Source organism: Rhinopithecus bieti, unplaced genomic scaffold, assembly GCF_001698545.2.
Source record: "Rhinopithecus bieti isolate Rb0 unplaced genomic scaffold, ASM169854v2 scaffold_7212, whole genome shotgun sequence".
In the NCBI taxonomy this organism is placed as follows: domain Eukaryota; kingdom Metazoa; phylum Chordata; class Mammalia; order Primates; family Cercopithecidae; genus Rhinopithecus; species Rhinopithecus bieti.
In genome coordinates, this window is record NW_016806198.1 from 4,954,644 (window position 1) to 4,966,996 (window position 12,353).

Below are 12,353 nucleotides of genomic sequence, written 5' to 3' on the forward strand. Positions count from 1 at the left end.
CCTTGAAACCAGGCATGCTATGGAGGGTGGAATCTGGGCCAGTTGCTGTTGGTGACAATCGATGCTACACTTGTCAACAATTCCTGCCTGTCCTCCCTTTATCTGCTTCACTGAAGGCCTCCAGGGGACTGTTGTCTGCCCTCGCCCGAGGGGAGCGAGCGCCACACCTGCACCCACAGCAGACCACTGAGTTTTTCACCTTTCCCTCAGCAGGGAGAAATCTAGACATGTGGCCTTTGGAAGTCAAGTGGGCGTTTGTGTTTGTTTTTGAGCCTCCGGTTACCCATCTGGGAACTGGGTATAATACCCAACCTCTCCTGGGGGAACCGTCTTGAGGAGCAAGTGAAACAGTGTGCTGAGTGAACGCTTTTCCAAAGCATTGAGTTGGCCATCTTAGGAAGGTGCTATGGGGGAGCAGAAAACAGAACTTTCTGGGTGTGGTGAAGGGAGAAAAGTTCAAGACGCTGGTTTTACCAAAAGCTCAAACCTACTCATGGTGGCTCAGTGGCGGCTGCAGAGTGGAGGAGAGGCATGTGACTCTCCCAGCTGACCTCCACACGCTGAAAGCCTCATGGTCACATGCAGCCCACCTTACAATGTGCATCTGGGCCATGGGTGGTGGTAAGGACTATGGATATATTTAGGACAATGTTGAGGTCATTTCAGCGTTCCCTTTAAGGGTGCTTTAACCTGTACCAGCTTGATGCTTGCTGGCTTGGGGCACAGATCTTAACCTCTTGGTGCCTCAGTTTCCTCATCTGTTAAATGGTGACATGCTGGCACATCCCTCCTAGGGTTTCTGTGAGGCTTAAAGGAAGTACGGGGTTTAGAACCCAGTTAGTGTTACAGATACTGTTCCTGGTGCTGTTTTTGTGGTGTCTGTGTAGGGTTATATCGTTGCCTTCCTGTGGCTGCTCTTCGTGGTGCATGGAACCTGGAACTTCTAGAACAGATCATGGATGTTTCTCTGCTGGATACCCCTTCTGCCCCACCCTGTGGGAGTTCTGGGGGCCCAGGAAAGTTTGCTCAAGAGGGTGTGCAGATGGGTGGCAGAGCTGGAGCAAGGCTCTAGTCTTAACAGACAGGAGTCTGAGGCTGGCAGAAGTGGGGGCCTTGGTCCAAGGTGCAGGGCTAATCTGCCCGGAGCTGAGCCCAGCAGGGCCTTAGTGAGACCCCGTGGCCCTTTTGTCTTTGTGAAACACCTTCCTGCCTGGGTTTCCGTTGGCCTATAAGTTTGTTGTGGACAGCGTGATCTCCATAGACTTACACTGTGCCTACTTTACAGATGGAGAAACCAAGGCCCAGAGAGGAAGTGACTTGCTCAGAGTCATGGAATAGGAAGGTGGCAGGGTCCCCATGCCCTGATTCCTAGGCCAGTGTTCCTGCTGCCCCACTCAGGTTTTTGGGAATCACAGGCTCTGTGTGTCCCCTCAGTCCCCCAGGGGCTATTGAACAGTTCTCAAGTAGCTTCAGATTACCCAAGACGCCTGTGCCCACTGCCCCCCAGGCTCCAGGTCATGGGTCATCTTCTTTTGTTCCTCAGGCAGATCCTAGCCTTGACTTTGCCTGGAACCTGTGATCCAGCTCTCCACTGACTCTCCTGGGTCTGCTGGACCGGAAAGGTATTCGTGTGGCTCCTCTTGGGCCCTCGTTACTCTTTGACAGACAGTGCAGGTGGAGAGGAGGGCCCTAGTGGTGGTGCACTGGGCCTGATAATCAGAAACCTTGGTGGCAATTTGCTAAACATTTTCCATGTGTCCCTCTCCTCACTGGGACTCTAGGACTGAAACCCAGGCCGCGTCCTCACAGATGTCCTGGCATCTCCAAGGCAACCCTGAAAGGAAAGTATGCTGATGAATTAAGCAGCTGTTTGCCAGGTTCTCCTCGTCATTTTTTAATTTAAGCCGCACTGCTGATCCTTGGGAGCAGGAGTTAGCATACCTACGGACAGACAAGCAAACTGAGGCAAAGAGGTTAGATAGCCAGGCATGGTGGCATATGCCCGTAATCTCAGCTACTCAGGAGGCCGAAGTAGGAGGATCACTTGAACCCAGGAGTTCGAGACCAGTCTGTGCAACATAGCAAGACCCTGTCTCTCTAAAAAACAAAAAGAAGAATACATTTTTAAAAAGAGATTCGATAAATTATGCAGGATCACAGAGCTAATAAATGGTAACACCAGCTCCTGGCTACCTTTCACTTCTCTGGCCTTCTCGGAATTCCTCCCAGGCAGGTGGATGGGAAAGGAAGAAGTGGAGGTACAAGTCAGGCTGGCAGCTGTGACCTGGAGCCCTGTTTTTGGCGCTAAGCCAGGTTTTAGCTGAAGGAGACCGGCTGGAGGGATTTCCTCTGTGCTTCTTAGGGAGCAAAGATGGCCTTGGAGATGGAGACATGGTTTGTCAGTCCCAAGCCACTCCAAAGGCAGGGCAGATGGGCTAGGAGTCAGCCCTGGGTCCCCCGCTGTGCTGCATGTGGCCCTGCCCTGCCACCCCGCCTGCTAGAGGACCACTTGGATGCTTTCTAGTGGGCCCCAATGCTCTGTGATTAGGACTTTGCAGGAGGCAGAGGGAAGGGGTAGGGACTGGAGGTCCAGCAAGGACCTCAAGCCCAGGGACAGGCTCCACCTGCCACACCTGCTAAGCCATGAGGGTCTCAGGTGCCTGGCGAGAGGGAGCAGGAGTGGAGGCACCAGCCTGAGCCCCCAAACCAGGTCATGTATCACCTGCCATTTCCTGCTGGTAGAAGGAGATCACAGACACCGGAAGTCAGCGTCTTCTGCCAGAACTGGGTCCTTCCATGATTCTCAGGTGGTGACTTTGAATCCCAGAACAAGTGTTTTGGGGAGAGCGGAGTGAAGGAAGACTGTGAACATTGGATCTGGCTCCGCGCCAGGCCCTGTGCTGCAGCCAGCGGGGTGAGCTCAGGACAGCGGCAGCTGCTTGGGCCCAGCCGCCTCCTCTGTGAATGAAGGTGGTGGGGTGTGCGTGTGTGCGTGTGAGTGCGTGTGAGTATAAATGACTGTGAATGTGAGAGCCCATGAAAGTGAGAGTGTCTCAGTGTGTGAGAATGTGTGTGTGAGAATGAGTGTGTTTGTGAGAAAGTATGTATGTGTGAGTATAAGTGTGTGAGTGTGAGAATGAGTGTGAGAAGGAAAGTTTGCAAGTGTGTCAGGGTGAGAGGATGTGTGAGTGCATTTGAGAGTGTGTGTGTGTGCGTGCACTAGATTAAATAAGAATGTATCCAACTGACATTTTCTGGATACTGTTACCTACTAGGAATTACTAAAATCAGCTGTTCCAAAGGAGGGTGGATGTCGCACCAGGGGACATTTAGCAACGTTTGCAGATTCTTTTGCTGGTCACAGCTTGGGGTGTATGCTGTGGGCATGTGGTGGGCAGAGGCCAGGGATGCTGCTGAGCCTCGTCCCATGCTCAGGGCAGCCCCTAAGGCAGAGGCTGCTTGCGGGGCCCAAATGTCAGCGGTGCTGAGCTGAGGATCTCTGTCCAGGAGGCACAGATACTGTCCTGGATGCTGTCCAGATGGCATCGTCTCTGCCCTCCAGGGGGACAGACAGGACAGTGGACACAGCCCAGACGCAGCCTGATGAGTGAGCCCGAGGGAGCGCCTGTCCCCTCAGGACTGTGAGCTCCGTGGGGGCAGGAGCTGGGACTGTTAGCTCATGATCCCCATGTGGGTCCCATAGCTGGTCTCATCACCAGAGCTGGTGTTACGTTTGTTCTGAGCTCCGTGTTGGGCACGTAGAACCTAGTGTAGGAAGAAACCTCTGAATAAATCCTGAGTTTTCCAACCTGCTTCCCAGAACTCAGATGTTGTTTGAGGGCCAGCCTGGTGGCATGGGGGCTGGGGGGGCAGATTGTAGAGAGCCAAGTCCCAGGGTGGAGTGGGGTTCAGGCCCCTTTTCCTGGCTTCAGCCAAAGCACCTTGGCTTTTTAAATATTTAAATATTTATTTTTTAACATTTTTAAATGTTGAACTTCCTTACATGATTTCCTTTGGACAAAACCTCCTGCAAATAAAGTTTGAAAAGTTTTTTGGTTGAGGCTTCAGGGAAAAGGTAAGGGTTGCTTGACGGGCCCAACTTGGGAGAACTGAGGTGAGGGAGCCGCTGTCCTCCTGCCCGGATGGCGGACCGCCAGCAGCTGGCTGGGTCACCCCGCAGAAAGCACCTTCTGCAGTCCCTGGTTCATGCGGCCTTGGTATTACAGGGCACGGCCAACATGCAGGCTGCCTTCAGGTCTGCAGCCCCCACAGTCCCCCCAGACTAGTGCAAAGCTTTATCCAATCTCCCTGCAGACTTCAGCGTCTAGGACACTTCCTAAATGGTTCAAAATCAATGGAATCATTTGGGGGACAATAAATAATGTCACCAGACATTGCCAAATGTCCCCTGGGAGATAAAATCACCCCTAGTTTAGATATGTCCTGTGATCATCCTCAGCAGTTTTATCTCTAGACTTCCCAAAGGCCTTTAGCACTGAGGGGGCTGGGTCAGAGAAGGCCCCACCAGCTCAAAAAAGCAGATGCTCAAGAATTTGATATTTCTAGGAGACACCGTGATTTTCAACCCATTGCCTCTTGTGGTCTGGGAAGCTAAGCTGTAGGAAGGAAAAAGGTGCCGGGTAGGGTGAAGAGGTTTCACCAGATAGAGGAAACAGGGAAGGTGGACATTTCTCTCTTGTGTTCTGGAGAAGGAGAGAGCTGGTGGAGGCTGACACCATATCCTAGTGTGATCATGGTTTCTGGAAGCCAAAGAGAACTGACAAAACTGGGCTGAACCACAGCATTTGTTGTCCTTTTAAATGTAGAATTTGTTTTCCAGACATTGCACTCTTGGGGTTTAGCGACAATTTAAAAGTGAATTTTACTGAAAGCATGGCTGTTGAGCTACATTGCTCATTTATTCAGAGAGGGAGTTGCAGCCTGACTGTGCCTAGGAGAGTCTCTCATGCTGGGAGCTAGAGGTAGAGAAAAGAACAAGCTACCTGCTTGATGAAGCTCACAGATAGGACTGCTTGAACCCACCTGGGGGGACAGTGAGAGCCCCCTGACTTCACCCTGGCGTGCTTTGCTGAGCAGGGTATGCTAAGAAGCTCCTGTGAAATGAGAAGTCCTTTCAGTCTCAGAATGAGGGATGGCGTTGGCAGGGCCCTGGGTTTCTGGAAGGCTCCCTAGGCTGTGTAGGCGAGGTGTCCCGCAGGCCAGGGTCTTGGGACCACGAACCTGCTGAATTAGCAAGGCTAACAGACCCGGGCCTTTCATGCCTCCTGCCTCCAAGCTGGCAGCTGCCCAGGAATGCTCACAAATATAAAACCGACTTTGTTTTCAGAATGTTCTGGAGCATAGACTCCAAAGTCTGTATAAAGGCATTCTTGTGGGGCTGGTTATCTTCTGGGAAAATCATGCTGGGGCCCCAGACCAGAGCACCCCAGTGGGGAGCGGGATCCGCCCACGGAATGCCATGTGTTGGCACAAGGGATGGATCCGGGGTGGATTCAGGGTGGCCCGCACTTGCCAGCTGACCTCTAAGAGGTGTTTCACCAGGTTCTTGGGAGTTCCTGGGTCTTCAGAGGAGCCCTAGGCAGGCATTTCAGAGACTTGCATTCTCTCTACCATTGCATCCAAGGGGCCTTGGGCAGTGCGGGGCCCAGGTTCCCACTCTGAAGCTGGCAGTGTGAGGGCTTTGGTCAGGCTGGTTCTCATGGCCTTTTCCATTCAGAAAGTCTGAATCTGTGAACTGGGTGGGTGGCCTGGGCTCTTCCCTCTTGTCACTTACTCCTTCACCCCCAGTCCTCTGATGCTGTCTGTAATACTTGACCTTATTCTGCATTTTTTATGCTTCACCTCAGGGACTGATGGGCATTTAATTTTTCTAACTTGACTACTGATCTATAGGAATACATGCTTATACTTCTGGTTTCTAGATTCAGCTCTTGGAAGTATGATGAATAGATATCACCACCTGCCCAAGCCATGCACCCCAGGGAGTCAATGGCAGCATTCCGAGTGTTCTTCAGTCTGGTTTTGCAGCCCACAGTTCTGCGCCTGCCCTGTGTGAGAGCACAGGTAACTGTGCTTATCTGGCCCATTCCTTGTTTTGGTCCGGGAAGTGCTTTTTGCCTTGGAGGTCCTTTTTCTTACAAAATTGTACTATGTGTTCAAGTGCCTGCCAAACTCCTTGGATTAAGGTTTTCGTCTGCCCTCTTCCCTTTTAGCAGGTAGCTGAGAGTCCTGCACCGTGGGATGTGTATTGTGTGTGTGTGCGCGCGCACGCGTGTGCCTGTGTGTCTGTGCGTCTGCGTCACCAGCCTTCTGTTAGGGCTAACTGTGAGGCTGAAGCTTGTACTATGCCTGTACATGGTAAGCATCGTATGAGCTTGTGTTCCCGTTTCATTGTCACTCGGGCTGCCTGACTTTGGGATGAGCAATGCAGGTCCCCGTCTAGAATGCAGTGAGCTGCGTCCTAGGTATGGTGGGTGGGCCTGAACTCCGTATGGGGACCTATTTGTGAGTCTGATCCATCCATTTCTTTGGGAGGGTAGTGTCTGTGAGCCTCAGTATCCTCTCCCAGGAAATCCACTGCCCTAGGCCCAGTGGAAAGAGTGGGTTGGGTCCATGGGCCGTGTGTACAAGGGGCCTCCTCATCCCCTGCAGTGCATCACAAGGGAGGTGAAGCTGCTGGGCCGAGTACAGGCCTGGTCTTCTCGCCATTGGTCTTGGATTTGCTTCCTTCAGGAAACCTCTCTGCAGGCAGTGTTGACCTTTTGGCCTTTGTCTCTTTGCAGGCAGGTGACAGCAGGGACATGTCTCGGGAGATGCAGGACGTAGACCTCGCTGAGGTGAAGCCTTTGGTGGAAAAAGGGGAGGTGAGTGGAGATCTTCCTGGCTACCTCATCACAGGCACATGTGCACATAGATACACACAGGCACACCGGAGCTCACACTCCACTTATGAGCATGCAAACACTGCAGAAATACACATGTACACAACATACAAACATGCTGCACACACACATACACAGCATACACAGACACACATGCATACACACATAACACGTGTATCCACTGCTTCCTTGAAATGCACAGTTGTGAGAGGCTGCTCTGGTTCAAGTCCCATAGGATTGGGGCTGGGCCCCTTGCCCACTTCTCTGGGCCCTTCTGCTGTCATTTGTAATGTGAGGGCATCGAACCAGAGGTTCTCTCAGCTTTCCCGTCTCTAACATTCTGTGGTTATAGAAGATGCAACATGGGGCCCAGTTGCTCATGGGGACTGCCTGCCTCAGCTCTGATTAAAGCTGCATACCCTGGGGCCACACCGTCTGGGCTTAAATCCCAGCTGTGACACTTTGCAGCTTGGTGTCCACTTGCAAACCTCTCAGTCTCTTCGTGTTCTAGTTCTTCATCTGTAAAATGGTGACATTAGGACTTACGTCATGGGGCCAAGTGAGGATGGAGTGACCTAATTCATAGGGAGCAGTTAGAACTTTGCAATAGAGGAGATGGGCAATGCATAGTCGCTTTTTCACTTGCTATTATTATCTTTTTGGGCAAACCTCTTCGGTCAACAGAGCCCTTCCTGTTGGAAACAGAGGCCCCTGTCCTATAGGCTGGGCTGGCAGGGCCCATCCTGGGCTGATTGTTCTGATGATGAATGAACCTTTACATTTGCACGGTTGACATTGTAGCTTCAAAACATGTTCACATCCCAATTCTCACTGAGCCTCATAACTGCCTCTGATGATATGTCTTTTTAAAAATGTGGAAGCTTTGGTCCAAAAGTGAAGTTAGTCTAAAGCCAACTAAATGCTTTTAAAAATGATAATTACCATGCACTAACCACATCCTGCATGCCTGCTTCTCCGCCAACTGTATTTCAGCTTTGGTTCATGCAGGTCCCAGGTTCTGTGATTGTACTCATTTTGTGGAGGAGGAAGTTGAGTCTTAGGGAGGTTAATTTGTCTTCTTTGCATAGTTACAAAGTGTGGGACATGGAATCAAACCCAGGCCAGTTGACGTTGGTGAAAAGACTGTTCATTTAATTTCTTTATGACTCTATATGTGACTGATTTGTTTTAGGTTCATAATTTCATAGACTTTTCTTTAAAAATGTGTGAGGCAACTATCTCTTTTCACCTTTTGCTGATTAAAAAAACACACACACACACACACAAAACTGGTCCTAGACAGGAAGGGGATTGGCCAAGTTCATTCAGATAGCTGGTACAACTAGAATTCGGAACCAAGCCTGGGGAAGCTACAGAATACTTGCTTATCATTCCACACTAGGGGTCTGCAAATCTTTTCTGTAAAGTGTCAGATAGTAAATATCTTAGACACTGAAGGCCACATGATCTCTGTTGCAACCAGTCAACTTTGCCATTATAGCAAGAAAGCAGCCATAGACAGTATGTAAGTGAATGTACTTGCTGTGTTCCAGTAAAAATTTAAAACATGTGGTGAGGCAGATTGTAGTGTGCCAACCCCTACTGTATACTATGCAGGTTCTAAATCCATGTCGTCTTAACAGTGGGTCTGTGACGTAGTCTTCTGAAACAATCAAACAAAAACCTCTAGGTAGAACAAATACATATCACCGTGTTCTTATTTCTCCCTTTAAAAAAAACCCTGTGAAAATAGTATCCCACGCTTTCCTTTATTCACTGAACATTTCTGGGAGCTCTTTTCAACATCAGTCCACAAACCATGTGCTTTTCTCTTTTTAGGTGCATAGTATCCCACCTCATGTATTTGCCCAGTGCCCAGTATGTGAACACCTATGTCTTTCCAGCCTTTTGCTATTATAAACAGCGCTGCAAGAAATTCGCACCCTTGTATCTTTCATGTGTGTCATTCCATACATGTGCAGATACAGCCCTAGAAAAAAGTTCTCAGAAGTGGCATCGTTGGGTCCAAGGGTGAATGCATTTAAAACAATATTTTTTATTTATTTCAGGCAGCCTACTGGAATCCTTACAACATTTTATATATGAAACACATCTCTAAGAGCTTATCCACTCAGGGTTACATGCCAGTGTATCTCTCAGTGAATATTTACCCTTTCTTTCAAGGTTTAGATGGAAATAAATTCCTTTCATTTCCTTAGATTGACTCAGCAAAGTGTTTAGAGTTGGACTGAACTATTGGGAAGTTCTTCCTTGTGTCTGTCTGCAATCTGGATTGCCACTGCACTCTGCTGACGTTTTAAAGTTTGATGCTTGTTGTACAGAATGGCTTTCTCCATTCTTTCCCACCAGTACACACTCACGTGCACATATACACACACAGGGCAATGGTATAGGTGCCAGCCACGTTTGCTTCCACTTGAATTTACCCAGAGTCCCTGATGTTCTTGCCCACAGCCCAGGGGATGTGGAGCTATTTGAATCCCCAGCACGAGGGCCTGTGTTGTCATCTAGTCTTCCAATCCCTGCCATCTAATAGGGGCTCCATTCCATCATCCTATTCCCCTCATCACTTTTGCATTTTGCTCTGCTGAGCTGTCTTCTTTTCTGGAGGTTTGTGGTGGGTGAGGCTGGGGCTCAGTTTTCACAGTGTTGGGACTCCGTCTCTGTGTCAGGAGGAGGAAAACATGCCAGCAACATCTGTTAGAAATGTTGGCCAGCCAAGACTCCAGTTGGTCCTCCGAGTCACACTTTCACCAGGCCAGAGGGGACATGGGGCTTTTCTCTGTCTTCCTGGGCCTGTCCTGCCATGGACAACTCTGGTAAAAGATAGAATTTGGGCTGAAACTCAGATTTTTTTTTTGAGATGGAATTTCGCTCTTGTTGCCCAGGCTGGAGTGCAATGATGTGATCTAGGCTCACTGCAACCTCTGCCTCCTGGGTTCAAGGAATCCTCCTGCCTCATTCTCCCGAGTAGCTGGGATTCCAGACATGTGCCACCATGCCTGGCTAATTTTGTATTTTTAGTAGAGACGGGGTTTCTCCATGTTCGTCAAGCTGGTCTCGAACTCCCGACCTCTGGTGATCCACCCGCCTCGGCCCTCCCAAAGTGCTGAGATTACAGGTATGAGCCACCGCACCCAGCCTGAAACTCAGAATTTTCAGATCGAGGGAAATGCTTAGAGGTCTCCACTGCTTCTTCTACTCACAAGAGATTGAAATTTGATCCAGGTCTAGATGACAGCAGCCATAGAAAAAATGTAAGGAGGACCATGATGTGGTCAGGTTTGAGTTTTAAAAGTATAGCACACGGGTGGAGCCAGGGAGACCAGTTAATAGTCAGATATCAAATTTCTGTATCTCTCAAGCTTGTCATCAGCTTAGACCTTCAGATTTTTATCTGTCAAGGCTATTGTCAGAAAGGAATCCAGTTAATGTGTCTGCTTTTCTGCTGGACTTCTATTTTGCGATGAAAAGGAGAGTCTGGGCTGGGCGCAGTGGCTCACGCCTGTAATCCCAGCACTTTGGGAGGCCGAGGCAGGTGGATCATGAGGTCAGGAGATCAAGACCATCCTGGCTAACATGGTGAAACCCCGTCTCTGCTAAAATACAAAAAAAAAAAAAAAAAAAAAACTAGGTGTGGTGGTGGGCGCCTGTAGTTCCAGCTACACAGGAGACTGAGTCAGGAGAATGGCGTGAACACGGGAGGCGGAGCTTGCAGTGAGCCGAGATCACACCACTACACTCCAGCCTGGGCGACAGAGCGAGACTCAGTCTCAAAAAGAAAAAAAAAAAAAGAAAAGGAAAGCCTGCCTTTGTGAGGAATTAGGGAGACCCCACAAAGGAGGGAGCATAGTTACAGATTCAGGGCGTAGAAAGGCCCATACGTCCCAACATTATTTCTCTTACAGAGGACACAGATGGAATTGACAATCTTTTTTATCTTTCCACAGACCATCACCAGCCTCCTACAAGAGTTTGATGTCCAGGCAAGTAGAGGATGTGGCTTTCCTTCCCCTTCCTCATCCCATCTTCTCTTTTTCCTCTTTCTTTCCATTGGTTTAAGTAGATCATTCTGCAAACGTTGTGGGCAAGGGGAGAGAAGGCAGTGGTCTCAGCTAGGTCCTCACCCTCAGCTGCTGCTCCCAGACAGAAGCTGACTTGAGTGCTGGCCAGAGAAGCAGGAACCAGTCACTTCCCATGAAAGCAGAAGACACCTGTTTCAGCCCCAAATAATTGGCCAGAACGGTGGGACATGTGTGGGAAAAATGGTGTGATGCTGGGCTGGCTTGGGACCCTGTGAGGGGAGGGAACAGAAGCAAAAGTTTGATGTTCTTGGCTCTGCTTGGGAAACTGAAACCAGCCTTCTCTGTGGTTTACTGGCCCAGAACTGAAGTATCTCCATCCCCACTCAGGATTGCAGGGCATGCCAGGGGGTGCAGCTCAGCTGTGTCCAAGAACAGGCTCTCAGGAGAACAGACTGGGCTCTCTCAGCTGAGGGCTGGGTCAGAACTTCAGGAACTCTAAGTCCTGGACTCGTTAGCCCCAAGCTCGGGTGGGTCCGGTGCTGTGCTGGGCTCTGGAGGGTGGGGCAGAAAGCCTGAGCATATGGCGAGCTTGTGGTTTCCGTGAAGAAGGACAGGCACGCTCCTGGACCAGCCAAAGGCGGCTGAGATGTTCTCACCTGAACATCTACCTGTGTGTTGCACAGGTGTCCCCAGTTTGGGACCCATTCTGTGCTCTGCATCTCACTCCTCTGTTCTATCTCCTTACCTCAAAACAACTCCACTTTTCCTCTTGAATCTCTTATTTCGCGAATGCTCCCCCATCCGTCCCGAGGTGAGGAATCTTGCACTGTCTTTGGAAGGAAGGAAAAGGATGTGAGAGGGGCTGGAAGCATTGGCTAGTAGATCATCGAGGCTTTCGATACCGCCCCCAAGATGTGTATTCTCTCCTCATCCTGGTTGTGTCAGGCTGTCCCTAGAGATCCACCCTGACCTCAATGTTTAAGAAGAACAAAGGGCCAAGTGCAGTGGCTCACACCTGTAATCCCAGCACTTTGGGAGGCTAAAGCACGCAGATCACCTGAGGTCAGGAGCTCGAGGCCAGCCTGGAGAAACCCTGTCTCTACTAAAAATACAAAAATTAGCCAGGCGTGGTGGTAAGTGCCTATAATCCCAGCTACTTGGGAGGCTGAGGCAGGAGAATCTCTTGAACCTGGGAGGCGGAGGTTGCGGTGAGCCAAGATTGCGCCATTGCACTCCAGCTTGGGGAACAAGAGTGAAACTCCATCTCAAAAAAAAAAAAAAAAAAAAAAAAAAAAAAGAAGAAGAAGAAGAGAGACAGCATTGAGAGCTAACTTGCCTGAGGTCACTCAGCAGTGATTGGGGAAGTGGTGCCAATCTCTGGGCCTCGCCTCTTCCAGCCCTGAGA

At 49.9% G+C, this 12,353-nt stretch overlaps 1 protein-coding gene across 5 annotated transcripts in view; it reads left to right on the forward strand.

Moving 5' to 3' along the window:
* Window positions 1–12,353, forward strand: part of NDRG1 (N-myc downstream regulated 1) — a 59,936-nt gene that overhangs the window by 6,090 nt on the left and 41,493 nt on the right. The window contains exons 1-3 of one of the 5 annotated variants that reach the window (XM_017875131.1): window positions 6,061–6,084; window positions 6,804–6,884; window positions 10,874–10,909. In XM_017875131.1, coding sequence (XP_017730620.1) covers window positions 6,822–6,884; window positions 10,874–10,909 — 99 coding nt within the window. In that variant the 5' untranslated portion in view covers window positions 6,061–6,084; window positions 6,804–6,821. Of the gene's footprint in view, window positions 1–6,060; window positions 6,085–6,803; window positions 6,885–10,024; window positions 10,045–10,873; window positions 10,910–12,353 lie in introns of those variants that run through there. The other 4 variants (XM_017875133.1, XM_017875132.1, XM_017875135.1 and 1 more) reach the window with 4 other exon arrangements.